We start from the raw sequence: 20382 nt of genomic DNA, 5'->3' as shown, positions 1-20382 counted from the left end.
AAAGAGATGGATGGGGCTAAGGCTTAAGAGGGTCTGAACGATGCTGAATGGGTGTAGACAAATATCTCTCCCGTAGGTGTACCAAAACATTCAAGGACCATTTTCTCATAAGTGTGGTGACAAGTTAATCAACTTTGAAAGCAGAATTACTTTCCCATTGTTCCTCAACTGTAGTGTATGATATACAGTGCCTTCGTAAAGTTTTCAGACCCCTTGACTTTTTCCACATTTTGTTACATTACAGCCTTAATCTAAAATGGAAAAGTACAAAAAAATCCTCAGCAATCTACACACAACACCCCATAACGACAAAGCGAAAACAGGTTTTAAGAAATGTTTTGAAACAAAATAATAAACAGAAATACCTCATTTACGTAAGTATTCAGACCCTTTGCTATGACACTCGAAATTGAGCTCAGGTGCATCCTGTTTCCATTTATCATCCTTGAGATGTTTCTACAACTTGATTGGAGTCCACCTGTGGTAAATTAAATTGATTGGACATGATTTGGTAAGACGCACACCTGTCTATATAAGGTCCCACAGTTGACGTGTATGTCAGAGCAAAGACCAAGCCATGAGGTGGAAGGAATTGTCCGTATTGCTCCAAGACAGGATTGTGTTGAGGCACAGATCTGGGGAAGGGTACCAAAAACATTCTGCAGCATTGAAGGTCCCCAAGAACACAGTGACCTCCCTCATTCTTAAATGGAAGAAGTTTGGAACCACCAAGACTCTTCCTAGAGCTGGCCGCCCGGACAAACTGAGCAATCGGGGGGGAAAGGGCTTTGGTCAGGGAGGTGACCAAGAACCCGATGGTCACTCTGACACCCATCCAACCTGACAGAGCTTGAGAGGATCTGTAGAGAAGAATGGGAAAAGCTCCCCAAATACAGGTGTGCTATGCTTGTAGTAAAATACCCAAAAAGACTCGAGGCTGTAATCACTGCCAAAGGTGCTTCAACAAAGTACTGAGTAAAGGGTCTGAATACAGTACTTACGTAAATGTAATATTTCAGGGTTTTTCTTATAGCAAAAATGTTTAAAAACCTGCTTTTGCTTTGTCATTTGGGGTATTATGTGTAGATGAGGAGAAAAACAAATATTGAAGCAATTTTAGAATTATTGTACAATTATTGTTAAAAACTATTTTTTACAATAATCATTTAATCATTTAATAAAAACAAATTGCATAAAATCGAGCCGGTCGGTCACAGATAAACAATCTTAAAATGTAAAAAGAAATGACACTTTATTGTATTAACTGGTATGAATAAGAAATACCAATTGGTGGGAATGAAATGGAACAAGTCCCATCCACTAGATTCCTCAGTTTTAATTGATGAAACGTTATCCTAGAAAGATCATATTCAATTTGTTTGCAGCAAAGTGATAATCTGTTGGTATAATCAGAAAGATTGGTGATTTGGTTCATCAGGCTTGCTTCCTAACTCTCTACTATAGCTTAATTTACTCATGTCTCATTTACTGTAATATTGTCTGAGTCATTACTGTCGTGTCTTTGGACTATCATTAAAGTGAAGACTGTTTAATTATCAAATCAATTCTCTATGTGTAATTATTACGTGATTAAACTAATAATGTAAACATTAATTAACTAGGAAGTTGGGGCACTACTGGAAAATGTTGTTTAAAGAGTTACTATTTCCCGAATTTAACTCTCTTTAGATACTTTCATATCTTATCGATTACAGTCACTTATTAATATATTATTACCTCATCAGTCATTCTGGAATTTGCATACTCTTGGCTATCTGCACCAACCCTAGCATAAATGATGAATCAGCGATATACGAATTGGTTTAATTATTAATTTACTAACTAAATAATCACACAGAATTACATAAACACACACACACAGGATAGGTTACGCATTGAGTACTACATAATGCAATGAGAAGTCCCTAGTGGACATAATGCAATGGTCGTTCGATAGGGAAATGTTCTCCTCTCGTCTTCGGTCGAGTTTCCTAGACTATTTTACATATACAGCTGCAGACTGTGAATGTGTACTCTTTAGTTTTGTAGATTTCTTAACCATTTGTGACGTTTGGACTGCGTCGTCACATCCTCTGGTCTTTGTAGAGATTTTCTTCTCTGTTGAAAGTTTCAGAGTTCTAGCCATTACGTCCCTCTCAGCTCATGCCGTTGGTCTCGTTGGCCTAATGTAAATTTAGTCAGAAGTGGGTTTTATACACTCTGGGAAAGGGTGCGTTCCATGACGCCGATGTAATGTCTGTGCTCACGTGGGCGTCACCACTGACTTGGTTAAGACTTTGTATGGAAAAACTATTCTCTCATTTAGAAGGCTGACGTCAGATTACATCTTCTCACAAATAGTTTCATATTTAATCAATGTCTCCCTACATTTGGATGTGACCCTGACAACTGGGAAATATATACATTCAGAGATAGTTATGTTGTTATACTGTCCTTCATGAGATCCCCAAACACAGCTGATCTGGCATTGTTCTTCGAGTACCCACGGACCACTCCAACCGCTTGGATTTCAGAAATATTGTTTCATTATTCAACCTTTTGGTGTTAGTTTTGGTGGGAAGAATGTCATTGTTCTATAGAGTAAATCCTCTCTCAATACTGCATGTCCAGGCAGAGAGTTTCTGCAAGGAATTTATAGCTGTCATAAAACAGCCAACTTCACCCTTCTTCCCCTCTGCGGGAGAGAGTGGGCGCTGTAAAGCGGGCCCAGTTTAACCTGATCCTTCAGATCTGAACAGCAGAGTCATGACAGTACATAGGCCTCCTACCTAGACAAATTGCTCATTATAGAAAAAAAAATATTTGCAAGACTAGCCGCCACCTCTAATTAACTGGCTCCATCTGCACCTTTGTTTAAGAAACTCAATATCATGTAGTTTCATCTACAAATACTCATTTTGTCTAAACCCTTCAATGGACTCTTCCAGCTCAATTCTGAAATCCATCTATATAACACAAGACACTGCGATAACCTTTACCCTCCACTGTCGCACTTCAGTCTATCAGATACTATACTCTGAAATTCTTATCTTCAAATTGCCAAAACCGCATCATCCCTCAATAACTTCAAGTGAAGACTGGGGGTCAGCCTGATGAACCAAACTACTAAGTAATCTCCTCCATTTAGCCTAACTCTCACATGCGCGCACACACACATTTAAACTATTTATTTTTTCGTGATAACTGATCAATTAATTTATACATTTTAAAATTAGTAGGTTTTATCTATTTTAACAAACCTTTTTTATTTTTGTACTTATGTACAGCGGTCTAAGGCACTGCATCTCAGTGCAAGAGACGTCACTACAGTCACTGGTTCAATTCCGGGATGTATCACATCCGGCTGTGATTGGGAGTCCCATAGGGCGGCCCACAATTGGCCCAGAGTCGTCTAGGTTTGGCCAGGGTAGGCTGTCATTGTAAATAAGAATTTGTTCTTAATTGACTTGCCTAGTTAAATGAAGGTTAAATTGAATGTTTTTATTATTTTTGTGGTGTGGTTATCATGTAAGCCCATGGGCTGTCAACCACACCCGCACACCGTTTTATATACACTACCGTTCAAAAGTTTGGGGTCACTTGTAATGTCCTTGTTTTTTAAAGAAAAGCAACTCTTTTGTCCATTAAAATAACATAAAACATCAGAAATACAGTGTAAACATTCTTAACATTGTAAATGACTATTGTAGCTGGAAACGGCTGAATTAAAAAAATAAAAAATGATGCACTATCTACATAGGCGTACAGAGGCCCATTATCAGCGACCATCACTCCTGTGTTCCAATGGCACGTTGTGTTAGCTAATCCAAGTTAATCATTTTAAAAGGCTAATTGATCATTTGTAAACCCTTTTGCAATTATGTTAGCACAGCTGAAAACTGTTGTCCCGATTTAAAGAAGCAATAAAACTGGCCTTCTTTATACTAGTTGAGTATCTGGAGCATCAGCATTTGTGGGTTTGACTACAGGCTCAAAATGGCCAGAAACAAAGGACTTTCTTCTAAAACTCGTCAGTCTATTCTTGTTCTGAGAAATTAAGGCTATTCCATGAGAGAAATTGCCAAGAAACTGAAGATCTCGTACAACGCTGTGTACTGCTCCCTTCAAAGAACAGCGCAAACTGGCTCTAACCAGAATAGAAAGAGCAGTGGGAGGCCCCAGTGCATAACTTCCTACCTTCAGGCTATGCTCAAACCCTGCACCCCAACCCGAGCACTCTGTTCTGCTTCCTGTTCTCTTTTGGCCATCCCACTCCTATGGGAGGGCAGCACCCAGTCCAAGCTCTTCACTGTCCTGGCACCCCAATGGTGGAACCAGCTTCCCCCGTAAACTAGGACAGCAGAGTCCCTGCCCATCTTCCGAAAACACCTGAAACCCTACCTTTTCAAAGAGTAAATAATCCCCCTCCTCACTTGCATTTGACCACCCCACCCACTCCTTCTAGCTCTGAAAGAAGCTTAGACGGGGATTAGACTCTAGAGGGTTAAATAATCCCCCTTCTCACCACAACCCCCGCCCCCTTCTAGTTCTGACTTTGCTGACAGCTACTTTATTGCGGAAAAGTGTACTTACTATGCCTGTGGTATGTGGTTGTCTCACCAAGCTATCTTAAGATAAATGCACTAACTGTAAGTCTCTTTGGATAAGAGTGACTGCTAAATGAGTACAATCTCAATGTAGTCATTTAGCAGTTGGTAACAATCAGGGTTAACCTTGTCGCTTCCGTCTGTCATTGAAGAACCTAATAGGTCATGTCTGCTAGAATGTTTTATCAGGGCTGTGGGTATTCCATTAATTGGGAGAGTCATTATGATACATAGTTATTATATACATTACGTAGAATGTGTGTTCATGTGGGCTGAGTAAATGTGTAACTGAAAACATACAAAAAACGAAGTAAAGTACTTCTTGGTACTTTGAGGCACTTTTCCTTTTTAGGGCTTTCAAGCTCCATCTCCATTCCTAATGTACCAACCGTCTGTGGATTATGACATTGTTGGTAGATTGGAGAAAGGCTGCCACTTATGTATTGTGGTCAGTTTGTATTAATGAAATTAAAATCTAGTGGTTGTTGGGGTCTAGTTAGGGAGAGTCGGTCCACCGAGAGACTGAAGTGAGATGAGTGGAGGCCCCACACACACCTCAGAGTTTTGTGTGATGCCCTCCCAGTCACCCCGTCCCAACCCCTCAGATAGAGCCCCTCTCCACTCTCGCCAATAACCACCATTGAATCTTAGCTATAATGAGAAACAAGGAATAATAATGACTCAACATCCTCTCTTAATCTTTCCTGAACTCTTATTCATTTTACAGCAGGTTTGCAAGTCAAAAATATAAATACAATTACATTGTAGTATTGTTAATCCTTCCTTCCCTTTCTCCCAAGCCAAATCCCCCTCCCTGTTTTCTCCCCCCTTTACCCAACTCAAGCCAAGCTTGTCCCAACTCCTGTCCTAACACAACCTTGTCCCAAATAAGCATGTCCCTACCTCCCATCCTTGCCCACCCAACCTAAGCTTGTCCCAACCTCCCATCCTTGCCCACCCAACCTAAGCTTGTTCCTACCTCCCGTCTTTGCCCAGCCAAGCTAAGCTTGTCCCGACCTCCCAACCTTGCCCACCCTCCTTACTGTACCTCCGGCAGTACCTCCATAGAACAGTTGTTGACATACACTACATGGCCCAAAGTAGGTGGACACGCCTTCAAATTAGTGTAATCGGCTATTTCAGCCACACTCATTGCTGACAGGTATATAAAATCAAGCACCTAGCTGATAGGCCACACAAGCTCACAGAATGGGACCACTGAAGCGTGTAGCGCATAAAAACTGGAAGCAACGTCAGCACAATAACTGTTTGTCTGGAGCTTTATGAAATGGGTTTCCATGGCCAAGCAGCCGCACACAAGCCTAGATCATCATGCGTAATGCCAAGTGTTGGCTGGAGTGGTGTAAAACACGCCGCCATTGGACTCTGGAGAAGTGGAAACATGTTCTCTGGAGTGATGAATCACGCCGTCATCTGGCAGTCCAACGGACAAATCTGAGTTTGGCGGATGAAAGGAGAATGCTAACTGCCCCAATGCATAGTATACACTTTGGTGGAGGAGAAATAATGGTCTTGGGCTGTTTTTCATGGTTTGGGCTAGGCCCCTTAGTTCCTGTGAATGGAAATCTTAACGCTACAGCAAACAATGACATTCTAGACGATTCTGTGCTTCCAACTTTGTGGCAACAGTTTGGGTATGACAATGCCCCCGTGCACAAAGCGAGGTTCGTACAGGAATGGTTTGTCGAGGTCGGTGTGGAAGAACTTGACTGGCCTGCACAAAGCCCTGACCTCAAACCCATCGAATACCTTTGGGATGAATTGGAACGCCAACTGCGAGCCAGGCCTAATCGCCCTACATCAGTCGCCGACCTCTCTAATGCTCTTGTGGCTGAATGGAAGCAAGTCCCCACAGCAATGTTCCAACATCTAGTGGAAACCTTCCCAGAAGAGTGGAGGCTGTTATAACAGCAAAGGGGGGACAACTAAATATTAATGCCCATGATTTTGGAATGAGATGTTCAACGAGCAGGTCTTCACATACTTTTGGTCATGTAGTGTACATACTATATTTTCCTTTCTGAATTGTCTTTTAGATGATATATTGTATTGGGGGGAGGGGGAAATTATATTGTCTCAATTTACGTTAAGCTGGTCTCGGCCATCACTGTATGTAGCCTTGTGCGCTCATTGTCATTTTCTACTAAGGCTTGTTTCTAGTCTCTCTCACTTATCTGCCTAAACCACAGTAAACTAGCCTATGTTTCTGTGACATAAACTGAGAGGTTTGCGCTATAGCCATTTGTGTTTAAACATCCCAGATGGCGGTGGGATGCTCTAAAAGCATATCTGTGCCCTCCCCTGGTCAGTCATCTGTGAGGGTAAGCAATCCTGTAGGGTGGACAGCTCAGAGGACACGCTCCGCTCAAATAGCACTCAGGCTTCTGTTACCGCCGCAACAACGGCAGCCGTGGAGGAAGATGTATGGGAACAGACTGCAGATAAGGGCTACTAGAGTGATGCTCTCCGCCTGTGTCTAACTCTTACCCCTGTCGTCTGTCTCTGTCTTCTCTCTCCCCATCCCCCCAACAGCTGCCAGCACCAGTTGGCTCCAGGAGCATGTCGCAGACCTAAGTCGAAGGTAAGATCGCCTTTCAGTGAGTCATCCTGCTGTTTCGATCCTCCTTGTTTTTCCCTTTAGTCCACAAGTGGACAGTTTCCCTCCCAAGAATCCCTCAGGAGATGGATGCACCAGTGTGTGTGTAATGTAACTAGCAGTCTGTCCCAGTTAAACTGAGGTTAACGGATAAATGAAATATACACAACATGGGGTGTAGTATTTTCAGCAAAACGTTACAGAGTGTCTTTGTCAGGGAAAAATATTGACTTAATTGGTTGAGCTTCTTGGGATGATTGTAAGGTATGAGAAGCAAGGGCCTGTGTCATGTCATTTCCCATGGATTAAAATGACCCCTTCAGGCCAAACCTACCTGTAGAGGTCAGAGGTGAAACTCTTATCTTCCCTTTCACCTCCACCATATTGTGCTGTGCGCCCTCGCCCTGAGGTTAAGACCTGCTGGATGCTCTCAGTTCAGCCACTTCCTGCTCCTGGCCTTCACCTCTGGAGACTGTGCAGTGAAACTCCTCTCCACCCCTCATACACTATCTTCCAGGATGATGAATCGCCTCACTTGTTTTGTCTAAATAATGAATGTTGGTGGGTTTTGTTTCAGTCCAGTGTTGAGATCATCTTGCACCTTTACGGTCTCTGCTGGTGCCCCGGTATGGAACCTGCCCACTCAGGAAGTGGAAAATCACAAAAGGCTGAGTCATGTTTAGAGTTGGAGGACTCATTTGAAAAAGAACACCCCCCTCCCCCAACCTCCTAATGGGATATGTGAATGAGCTGCTTAAGGTCAGGTGAAACAAGCCGCTACCTCATTGCAGGACCGGCTTTATTTAGCTTTCCTTATGCAGGCGTTCCCTCGTGGCTATAATAACCTGAGAATGTTTACAAACATACATGATCCCATAGAATAGACCAGTAGCACTATGAAACACAACTAGGCCTAAATAAGATTGATTCTGTGAGTGTGCAGTTGGCCATGACTGAAGTCTCATAATCGATTTATAAAACCCCAAATATGATGAAGTTGCTTTCTGACACATTCCCTCCTGAATAGAGAAAGACACATACAACCCCACCAGAGGAGGCTGGTGGAGGAGCTATAGGAGGATGAGCTCATTATAGTGGCTGGAATGAGACTGTCCTCTTATAGCTCCTCCCACCAGCCTCATCTGAATCCCACCCACTAAAGATTACCTAGGGAAACAGCACCTATTATATACACAACAGAGTAAAGTTCTGATTGATCTGAGTAGAAGGCACAGTGAACAGAATGTCCCGGATGACTTTTACTCATCGTTTTATTATCTGCCGTAATTGTGTCATGCATGTCTGTGGACCACACTACCCTTTCTGGTGTTTGGTGGGTAGACGTTATATAACCCTTGGAGCTAGTCCATGTCTGTGGACCACACTACCCTTTCTGGTGTTTGGTGGGTAGACATTATATAACCCTTGGAGCTAGTCCATGGTGTACTATTATTTGGGCAACTCCGTTTTGTCTGTATTTATAGTCAACATACATCATATCAAGTGTTTGTTTGTCTCACCATAATCCCACAATTTCTGTCTCCAGTGGGTGGGATTAAACATACTCTGGAACAAAGCTCCCTCTATCCACACAGTGTTCTCTCTCCTTCTGTCTCCCTCCTACTCTCTCTCTCTTTCCTTCCTACTCTCTCTCTAGGCAGTGCCGTCCGCACAGACTGTGCAGACAGGCGGCCAGGGAATCACACGACCGTTTCCCAAGTACTCAAATTATATAATTGCAGCGGGGAGATAAAGAGATTATTGGGATTGTAAATCCTGCTTCCCGCTCACCCATCACCCCCTCCCCCCAAAAAAATGTTGGCTTCAAATTGAGTGACCGGAGGTCAAGCTTCTTTATGTTAATGCATTTTCTTAAAAAAATTATGCCTATTGTTTATTGTGTCCTTGTTGGACATCAGAGGACTAGTATCCTTGCATGTCTTCTATGATGTTGACGTTGGACACTGATGCAGTTTAAACACAGTATATAGAATTAATCTTCTCAGTATTTATCTAATCATGATCTATTCCAAATAATGATATGCCAAAACCTGTGTACATCGCTTCAAATATAAAACGGGGATAAATGGGAGTGCTCGACGTCGCGCTGGCTAAACGGGAGTGGCGGGCGTCGCGCTGGCTAAACGGGAGTGGCGGGCGTCGCGCTGGCTAAACGGAAGTGCCCGGCGGGCGTCGCGCTGGCTAAACGGGAGTGGCGGGCGTCGCGCTGGCCTAATGTGAATTAACTCGTTGCCCTCTACTGATGCTGATGAGTATGATGTATGGTCTCAGACACTCTGCGGTCAGACACAGCACCCCTCTGTCTGAGCAGGACGTCACTTCCTATCATATAATCACGCCTACTCCGACAGGCTACACCTCCTAATGCACTGAATTAACGTTTCTGAATAAACACACATGACTGATCTGTAAACCATGCACACTGTCTCATCTCAACACAGCTGTAATAAGAGGAGGTTCCATTCACTATAGGGATCCGTTTTTTTTTTTTTATTGGGAAAGGAGAGCAATGTATTTCTTTCAGTCGCATGCTGAAAAGCAACACACATGAATGTGTAATGCCCATTTATATGACAATGGCATTATGAAAGCAAGCCATTTGAATTAGATCAGAAATTGGTCATTTATGAACAGGGTGCAGCACATTCCAAACAGAAAATGTCATATCTGATCCAAAACACAGAACGAATTCAGCCATCTCTCTGTAAAATAATACATGACGAGTTGGGTCCCAAGAATATATATAAAAAATGTATCTTCTCAGTATTTAACTAATCAGGACTTATGCTATGCCAAAATCTGTCACTTCAAATAGAAAACGGGGCTAAATGTGAGTACTGGATGTCACACTGGATAAATGTGAGTGCTGAATGTGTATAACACATTTTTGGAAGATTACAATCACTTAGTCTCAGAAATATTAATGTTTTCACTTTTAAGATGGATATGTATATTACAGGTGCTCCCTGTCCTGGAATGTTTGTGTGATTTCTTCAGTTACCCTTTAGTAATATGTGTTGTCAAAGTAACTCTAACCAGTTTAGACACCTTTTTTAATGCGTTTGGAGCAAAACTGAAGGGTTGGCTGGCTTTGTATACTAATCTTATTTTGTATGTTTTCAGTTTGTGTGGGATTATCCCTGGCCTCAGCAGTGTCCTCCTGCCTCGAATGAATCCATTTGTCTTAATCAATGTGGCCGGAGCTCTCTCACTCAGCATCACCTACATGCTCATTGAGATCAAGTAAGTCCTCCCCTCCGACACAGTGTAGTGGTGTAATGACATTAGTTAGTGGATTCGGGGGAAGTTATAAATCGAGACTGGGTATGAGGAAGAATGTGTACTCTGAATAATGTGTTCTCACAAAGCCCTTGTCTGCCTGCTGTGTGTGACCTCCTCCTGTTATCAACCTCCATGAAAACTCCTGACATGCAGTGCCTTCAGAAAGTATTCACACCCCTGGAATTTTTCCACATTTTGTCATGTTACTACAGCCTCAATTTTAAAAGTGATTGAAATTTTGTGTCACTGGCCTATACACAATACCCCTAATGTTAGTGTTTTTAAAAATGTTTACAAATGAAATCAAAATGAAAAGCTGAAATGTCTTGTCAACTATTCAACCCCTTTGTTATTGCAAGTCTACTGTAAATAAGTTCAGCAGTAAAAATGTGCTTAACAAGTCATAATAAGTTGCATGGACTCACTCTGTGTTTAACATAATTTTTTAATGACTACTTCATCTCTGTACCCCACATATTCAATTAACTGTAAGGTCGCTCAGTCAATCAGTGAATTTCAAACACCGATTCAACCACAACGACCAGGGAGGTTTTCCAATGCCTCGCAAAAAAGACCACCTATTGGTAGATTGGTCAAACAAATACAAAAGCAGACATTGAATATCCCTTTGAGCATGTTGAAGTTATTAATTACAGTTTGGATTACAAAGATACAGGCATCCTTCCTAACTCAGTTGCCGGAGAGGAAGGACACCGCTCAGGGATTTCACCATGAGGCCAAAGGTGTCTATAAAACAGAGTTTAATGGCTGTGATGGGAGAACTGAGGATGGATCAACAACATTGTAGTTACTCCACAAAACTAACCTAAATGACAGTGAAAAGGAAGTCTGTATAGAATAAAATATTCCAAAATATGCATCCTGTTTGCAATAAGGCACTAAAGTAAAACTGCAAAAAATGTGGCAAAGAAATTACATTTATGTCCTGAATACAAAGTATTATGTTTGGGGTAAAGCCAACACATCACTGAGTACCACTCTTCATATTTTCAAGCATAGTGGTGGCTGCATCATGTTATGGATATGCTTGTCATCTGCAAAAACAAGGGAGTTCTTAGGACCTATAAGAAACAGAATAGAGCTAAGGACAGGCAAAATCTTAGAGGAAAACCTGGTTCAGTCTGCTTTCTAACAGACATTGGGAGACAAATTCACCTTTCACCAGGACAATAGCTTAAAACACAAGACCAAATACTAGAGTTGCTTACCAAGACGACATTGAATGTTCCTGAGTGGCCTAGTTACAGTTTTGATTTAAATCATCTTGAAAATCTATTGCAAGACTTGAAAATGGCTGACTACCAATGATCAACAACCAATTTGACAGAATGTGCATATATTGTACATCCAGGTGTGCAAAGCTCTTACTCATAGCTGTAATCACTGCCAAAGGTGATTCTAACATGTATTGACTCAGAGGTGTGAATACTTGTGTAAATTAGATAATTCTGTGTTTCATTTTCAATACATTTGAACAAATTTCTAAAAATATGTTTCCACTTTGTCATTATTGGGGTATTGTGTGTAGATGGGTGAGAAACAACAAAATGTGGAATAGGTTAAGGAGTATAAATACTTTCTGAAGGCACTGCAAATAGTGTATGTGCTCCTAACTTTATAACTTACCAGTATTATGAAGTACCTGATGCGCTCTCTGACTGCAGTAATTACAATGCTGTGGACACGGCCTCGGCGGTGGCCATCGGCCTCATGATCTTTGGCACCATGTATCCCATGAGCGTGTACAGCGGGAAGGTGCTCCTTCAGGTAGGCTATCCAAACAGGTCCACACTCTAAACTGGACTGGATCGTTGAATTCTCTTTAGGATGTGACGTGGATCAGACAGCTGTACTGTAACTCAACACTTATCTCTTGGAATGATTGTGAGATATGTTCGGTCCAAATTCTGTTTGGCTCGCACTGTTTGTTGTAAGAGAGTATGTTCTTTGATGGAACTTAACTCAGTAACTAATTGACTTATTGGACTGTGTGCTGTGTTTTGATGTGACTCAAATCTGTTTGCGTTGTGCTCTCCTCTTTAGACCACTCCATCTCATGTCATCGGTCAGCTTGACAAATTGCTCAGAGAGGTAAGACTTAGAACACTCAGATATGGGTTGAGTAACATCTGCTTTCATTTACAGATGTGTGGGAATACAACATAAATTGTCATTTTAATCACAAGGATGGTCAGTCCTTGCATGTATTGCTCTGTCTACAAATCTGAGTGGTTGCACTTCTCCAGCACCATCCCTCAGGTATTTTTCAAAACAAGTGGGGGTGAGGGGGTGGTGAATGCTTTGTTGTTTTTCCAGTCCAAAATTGTCCCTTAGAAACAGGACGGGAGGTCAAATGAGGACAACCCTGGTGAAGTAATCCTAATTATAACAATATAACAAGGTTAATGGAATGTTCATATAATGCTACAGCTAGACATGAAATACATGTTAATAATAAGACATGTGAGATGGAATACATAATACATAGAAACTATTTACATAATACAGGGATATTTACACAGTGATCAAACAGTTTACAGAAAACAGGTTATTTCCTCATTAAAACAGCAATCTGCTGTTGCTTCATCCATTTTTTTTTTAAACATATAAATGAATGATATGTACCCATTTGATTCTTGAATATAACCTCATGAGCTTAGTTCAACTGTCGTACCCCGTCAGAACCCAAATGATTACCTTGTTTTACTCCAATGTTTGTAAACAAAGTAAATAAACATTATATAGCCTCAACATGGTTAAAACCATGACTTTTTGATATCATGGATGGTCAGTGCTTGCATCTATAGCTCTGTCTATGAATTTGAGAGTAGTTACATTTCTCCAGCTCCATCCCTCAGCTTTTTATCATGCAGTGCCGGGGTCTACACTTTATTATTCTTTCAACTGCCCTTTTTAAGGCCTTACTTAACGTAATTACTTTAAAAAAATCTGTTTCCCTATGGTTGCGCTATGGTTATGGAAAGCAAAGTGGGTAGACAATGGGGACTTCTCATCTTTACTCCTAATGGCGCTCAGTGATGCGTTTGCAGAGGGTTGTCCTCATAGAAAAGAGGTCAATTACTATAGGTCAAGCCCGTCCTATTGGTTGCACTGCCTAAAGAAGACAGCAAAACATTGTACCACATGCATTGTAGCCAGTTTTGGTCTCTGTGTTTTATATTTTATATTTGTTAAGTGTTTTTCACAGTGTGCAACAACTTGCAATGATTCCCTACCGCCTTTGGGATCCTATTGTTGGGATCCTATCCTGATTGGGATCCCATCCATGTTCTAAATAGATCTAGTTATAGTTTTTCCATACCATGCCAGTTGACTGGGGCTGGTTACACGGTCAACTGGTTCCTACAACCGTTGATAGGAAGATGTCAGTCTCTGCCCTCATGGCCTCTATCCCACTGTACATGTGTAACGTTGTGTAACGCTGTACGTTCTCCCCCATCAGGTCTCCACTCTGGAGGGGGTCCTGGAGGTCCGTAACGAGCACTTCTGGACGGTTGGCTTTGGCTCTCTGGTACGTCATCATGGTTTTGTCACTGTTGTCCTCATTGTACCCAGCAGACTCCCAGTGCTATGCACCACGCTCTGTTTCCTCTGCCGGCTCCCCCCACCAGATGCCAGGAACACAAAGAGAACGCCACTCACCCTCATCATTTAGTTTAGTGGCCCCCTTGTTGTTTACGAACAATTGGCAAGGATTTGCTCACTCAAATGAAAAGGGGACAAGTTTCTCATGCGTTACAATTTCTCTGTTGATTTAAGACTTTTAACTGCCTCCAACTTGTTTTTGACTGACAGGAATGCATTGCTTATTTCTAAATGATAGGGTTAGGGTGATATGATCATGTACAAGATTGCCTTACAACAAGCATAGTCCCATATATTCCTTTGTGTCCAAGAAGCATGCTGTGGATATCAAAGGTCAGATGCCAGTTTAATTAAACAGTCCTGTGTCGGTGAGGGGACTTTCTGAGCACAGAGCTTCTCGTCTCCTGCCTCCAGGAGGCCATGTTATTTCATTCCAATTCTAAACACTGAGTAGTCACACAAAAAGACAGTAGTCACATCACACTTCAATACAGGGTATATAGCATAAGGACATAAAATGTAAATAGCATAAAGACAGAAATGGTATATCGCATAAAGACAGAAATGGTATATCGCATAAAGACAGATGGTATATTGCATGAAGACAGATGCTATATCGCCTGAGATGTGAATTATTCAGTCTGTGGCTCTAAAAATGTTGCTTCACGTAAGAATGAATTAGGGAATTAAATACAGATTCTGTCTGGTCTGCTGCTATGTTAAATCTCATTCAATGAAATAACACATATTTGCACTCTGCCTAAAAGCAGCATAATATAATGGTAACATTATGCAATAACAGCATCACTTCTGTCATATAGATAAAAAGGCCAGTTTCTTGGCTGTGCTAATTGCTGTGTGGACTAAGTTTATCCAGTAGTGTTGCTGCTGTGCCCAGTTGCCACACTGTTCTCACCAGACTGTATTCCCTAGGGTACTGCCAGTAGAGTGGGAGGGCACTAGAGGGGGGAGGGAGGGCACTAGAGGGGCGGAGGGAGTGCACTAGAGGGGCGGAGGGAGGGCAATAGCGGGGCGGAGGGAGGGCACTAGAGGGGCGGAGGGAGGGCACTAGAGGGGCGGAGGGAGGGCACTAGAGGGGCGGAGGGAGGGAACTAGAGGGGCGAACTGGAGGGAGCGAGGCATGTAGCGAACTGGAGGGAGCGAGGCATGTAGAGAACTGGAGGGAGCGAGGCATGTAGCGAACTGGAGGGAGCGAGGCATGTAGAGAACTGGAAGGAGGGAGGGACGGAAAGAGTGAGCTGGAGGGAGGGAGAGATCTGGGGAAGGAAGGAGGGAGCGAGTCAACTTGTGGGAGGGATGGAGGGACGGAGAGAGAACTGGTGAGGGAGGGAGAGAACTGGTGAGGGAGGGATGGATAGAACTGGAGGGAGGCAGAGATCTGGAGGGAGCTGGGGTTGAGGGAGGTAGTGAGCGAACTGGTGGGAGGGAGGGAGAGAGAGAACTGGTAGGAGGGAAAGAACTGGTGGGAGGGAGGGAGGGTGGGATGGAAAGAGTGAGCTGGAGGGGGGAGGGAGGGGTGGATAGATAGAACTTGAGGGAGGCAGAGAACTGGAGAGAGGGAGGGAGCGAGTGGACTTGTGGGAGGCAGAGATCTGGAGGGAGGCAGAGACCTGGAGGGAGTGAGGGAGGGAGGGAACTGGGGTTGAGGGAGGGAGTGAGTGAACTGGTGGGAAGGAGAGAACTGGGGAGGGGGGAGAGAACTGGAGGGAGGGACGGAGAGAGTGAGCTGGAGGGAGGGACGGAGAGAGTGAGCTGGAGGGAGGGACGGAGAGAGTGAGGTGGAGGGAGGGACGGAGAGAGTGAGCTGGAGGGAGGGACGGAGAGAGTGAGCTGGAGGGAGGGACGGAGAGAGTGAGCTGGAGGGAGGGACGGAGAGAGTGAGCTGGAGGGAGGGACGGAGAGAGTGAGCTGGAGGGAGGGACGGAGAGAGTGAGCTGGAGGGAGGGACGGAAAGAGTGAGCTGGAGGGAGGGACGGAGAGAGTGAGCTGGAGGGAGGGACAGAGGGTGTGAGCTGGAGGGAGGGACGGAGAGAGTGAGCTGGAGGTAGGGACGGAGAGAGTGAGCTGGAGGGAGGGACGGAGGGTGTGAGCTGGAGGGAGGGACGGAGAGAGTGAGCTGGAGGTAGGGACGGAGAGAGTGAGCTGGAGGGAGGGACGGAGAGAGTGAGCTGGAGGGAGGGACGGAGAGAGTGAGCTGGAGGGAGGGACGGAGAGAGTGAGCTGGAGGGAGGGACAGAGGGTGTGAGCTGGAGGGAGGGACAGAGAGAGTGAGCTGGAGGTAGGGACGGAGAGAGTGAGCTGGAGGGAGGGACGGAGAGAGGGAGCTGGAGGGAGGGACGGAAAGAGTGAGCTGGAGGGAGGGAGTGAGAGAACTGGGGATGGAGGGAGAGAACTTGAGGGAGGGACAAAAAGAGTGAGCTGGAGGGAGAACTGGAGGGAGGGAGGCAGAGAACTGGAGGGAGGGAGGCAGAGAACTGGAGGGAGCGAGAGATCTTGGGAGGGAGCGAACTAGTGCGAGGGGTGAACTGGAGGGAGGGAGGGAACTGGGGCGAACTGGAGGGGAGTGGGCGAACTGGAGGGAGGGAGGGAGCGATTTGGTGGGAGGCAGGGGGGGAGGTAGAGAACTGTTGGGTGGGAGGGAACGAACTGGAGGGAGGGAGGGGGTGAAGTGGAAGGGAGGGAGCGAACTGGAGTGGAGCGAACTGGAGGGAGGAAGGTAGATAGCGAGCGAGATGGTGAACTGGAAGGAGGGAGGCAGAGAGCGAACTGGAGGGATGGCGGCAGAGAGCGAGCGAGATGGCGAACTGGAGGGAAGGAGGCAGAGAGCGAGCGAGATGGCGAACTGGAGGGAAGGAGGCAGAGAGCGAGCGAGATGGCGAACTGGAGGGAAGGAGGCAGAGAGCGAGCGTATGGTGCAGAGAGTGAGCGAGATGGCGAACTGGAGGGAAGGAGGCAGAGAGCGAGCGAGATGGTGAACTGGAAGGAGGGAGGCAGAGAGCGAGCGAGATGGCGAACTGGAGGGAAGGAGGCAGAGAGCGAGCGAGATGGCGAACTGGAGGGAAGGAGGCAGAGAGCGAGCGAGATGGCGAACTGGAGGGAAGGAGGCAGAGAGCGAGCGAGATGGCGAACTGGAGGGAAGGAGGCAGAGAGCGAGCGAGATGGCGAATTGGAGGGAGGGAGGCAGAGAGCGAGCGAGATGGCGAATTGGAGGGAGGGATAGAGCAAACTGGAAGGAGGGATAGAGCGAACTGGAGGGAGGGATAGAACTAGAGGGAGGGAGAGAACTAGAGGGAGTTATAGAGTGAACTGGAGGGAGGGAGAGAACTAGAGGGAGTTATAGAGAGAACTAGAGGGAGTTATAGAGTGAACTGGAGGGAGGGAGAGAACTAGAGGGAGGGAGAGAACTAGAGGGAGGGAGAGAACTAGAGGGAGGGAGAGAACTAGAGGGAGGGAGAGAACTAGAGGGAGGGAGAGAACTAGAGGGAGGGAGAGAACTAGAGGGAGTTATAGAGAGAACTGGAGGGAGGGAGAGAACTAGAGGGAGTTATAGAGAGAACTAGAGGGAGTTATAGAGAGAACTAGAGGGAGTTATAGAGAGAACTAGAGGGAGTTATAGAGAGAACTAGAGGGAGTTATAGAGAGAACTAGAGGGAGTTATAGAGTGAACTGGAGGGAGGGGGAGAACTAGAGGGAGTTATAGAGAGAACTAGAGGGAGGGAGAGAACTAGAGGGAGTTATAGAGTGAACTGGAGGGAGGGAGCGAACTAGAGGGAGGGAGAGAACTAGAGGGAGTTATAGAGTGAACTGGAGGGAGGGAGAGAACTAGAGGGAGTTATAGAGTGAACTGGAGGGAGGGAGAGAACTAGAGGGAGTTATAGAGAGAACTAGAGGGAGTTATAGAGAGAACTAGAGGGAGTTATAGAGAGAACTAGAGGGAGTTATAGAGTGAACTGGAGGGAGGGAGAGAACTAGAGGGAGTTATAGAGAGAACTAGAGGGAGTTATAGAGAGAACTAGAGGGAGTTATAGAGTGAACTAGAGGGAGGGAGAGAACTAGAGGGAGTTATAGAGTGAACTGGAGGGAGGGAGCGAACTGGAGGGAGGGAGAGAACTAGAGGGAGTTATAGAGTGAACTGGAGGGAGGGAGAGAACTAGAGGGAGTTATAGAGTGAACTGGAGGGAGGGAGAGAACTAGAGGGAGGGAGAGGGAGGACATAGAGTAAACAAAGACTGTCTCTTTAACTCCTTGTCTCCTCCACCGGCTTTGTGTACAGGCTGGCTCCGTCCACGTCCGAATACGCCGGGATGCCAACGAGCAGATGGTGCTGGCCCATGTGACCAACCGCCTCTTCCCCCTCGTGTCCACGCTGACGGTTCAGATCTTCAAGGATGACTGGATCCGGCCTTCCCTCGTGGCCGAGGCGCTCCCAGCCGGCACACTCAGACCCTCTGACTACGGGGGCCTGTCCAGCTTCGTGCCCCCTCCCCCCAAACCCTCAGAGGACATTAATCGTCTCACCTCTACCCCGTTTAAACCCAGCAGCCCGCCGCCAGAGTTCTCCTTCAACACCCCTGGGAGGCATGTCCACCCTGTGGTGCTCCCAAACACCCAGCCTCACAGGCCTTACGGCATGGGCCTCAGCTACGGAGCCTCCCCCTACACCAGCATGCTCAACCAGGACCTAGCCCGGCCGGGGATTGGGCTGGGGATGGGGATGGGGATAGGGATGAATCTGGGAATGGGTGCAGGGATGCCTTCGTCACAAGGTTTCAGAACTGCCTTAGGTGCTGCGCCACAGCGATTTGGAAGCATCCCTGTCCAATCACAGTACAGCCAGTGCAGACCCTGATGTTTAGAACATGAGGTATAGAAGTGGGATATTAGAGAGAAAATATTATGGTATTTATTTTTGATGGAACCAGGACATCCATTCTGACCATAGGTTGATTTTCTATCTTTGTATATTTTTTGTATTATTCTTCGAAAAGCTAATGAGTTGGAAATTAACTGTAGGCCTGTGTTTTTTCTTTGTATGCCAGTTCAAATGAAAAGTTATTCTGTTTGAGAATTGTGGAAGAGCTCTATTGCTTTTGTACCATAAATGTGTGCGTTAAACCATGAATTCACTTTCGTGCTCTTAGGACTTCAATATTTGATTCAGTAACTGTTATTCCCTTGGTTGATGGACATCACAAGATGGGAGTGATATTTTTAGGTAGAAAAAGTGACCGAATGAAGGGACAATACATAATGGGGCAATACATACTCATGTTTTGCCACATTATCTTCTGTATTAGAAGCATCACTTTGATACATTATAATGATTCCTGATGCTAACCTCATTGTGATGTATGTATTATACCTTCTACTATTTTATGGAAACAAATACATACTGTATCATTTTCCAGTTCAGTATAGTCTACAATAAATGAAATGCAAACTCATGTAAAATCACTGTAATTGCCCTATTGTTTGTCACATACTTGAACTTTCCAGGTCATGTCTATGTCCGTTGAAAGACTCCAATGAGTTTGGTGAATCAGTGGGAGGAGAATTGTCAACTGTCTGTATTTTTAAAAATGCAGGTAGGCCTACTTTAATGTTCCAACATAATATTCCAATCGAAGCTTTAAGACATTGATTAAAACCACTTTCCATGGGCAACCTGTTGAGATGTTGAGGGCGAAGCGTGAAGCGTATCATACATAAAATTGAAGCATATAGGAGATGAATGTCTGACATGTAATAAACACATTCCTCTTGAATTGTTTTTTCTTTTTGAGTTTAGTTTTAATTTCATGTTTACAGTCTTTCATACAATGTGTGTTTGGAAAATTTTGACATTTTCATTTTGCGTTTGGCTAAATAAAATCAGCCTTGCGAAGCTGCCAACTTACTGCATGGATAGCGCAGCGTGAAAGTCTGGTATTTAAAAAAAAAATTTAATTGAAGCACATCACAATAACCAAAAAAGAGAGCTATACAAGGGCATGTAGGGAAATATGATATTCAGTCTAAAACTGGAATATGTTCCCTATGTACCTATTAATATGACTAATATCAGTTAGCCCAAATTATAGGCTCATGGATGGACAACATCAGAAGGTCCTTTTCCTGTTCATTTTCTCATGTTTTAAACATGCTCTCTTTAGAGCTTGTTTCCTGTAGGCTTACCCTGGTGTGACTTTTTGATAATCATGTAAATCT

At 44.5% G+C, this 20382-nt stretch overlaps 1 protein-coding gene across 1 annotated transcript in view; it reads left to right on the top strand.

Moving 5' to 3' along the window:
* The window catches only part of LOC106577110 (zinc transporter 6), a 75251-nt gene extending 55311 nt beyond the window's left edge, over nucleotides 1-19940 (top strand). Inside the window, exons 10-15 of the mRNA XM_014154850.2 lie at nucleotides 7161-7209; nucleotides 10369-10488; nucleotides 12213-12315; nucleotides 12592-12639; nucleotides 14012-14080; nucleotides 18449-19940. Coding sequence (XP_014010325.1) covers nucleotides 7161-7209; nucleotides 10369-10488; nucleotides 12213-12315; nucleotides 12592-12639; nucleotides 14012-14080; nucleotides 18449-19024 — 965 coding nt within the window. The 3' untranslated portion in view covers nucleotides 19025-19940. The remainder of the gene's footprint in view (nucleotides 1-7160; nucleotides 7210-10368; nucleotides 10489-12212; nucleotides 12316-12591; nucleotides 12640-14011; nucleotides 14081-18448) is intronic.
* Nucleotides 19941-20382: the final 442 nt, after the last annotated feature.

Source organism: Salmo salar, chromosome ssa18 (assembly GCF_905237065.1).
Source record: "Salmo salar chromosome ssa18, Ssal_v3.1, whole genome shotgun sequence".
NCBI classification, from domain to species: Eukaryota; Metazoa; Chordata; class Actinopteri; order Salmoniformes; family Salmonidae; genus Salmo; species Salmo salar.
Note: the sequence above shows the minus strand (reverse complement) of the source record. Positions and strands in the feature narration are given on the sequence as shown.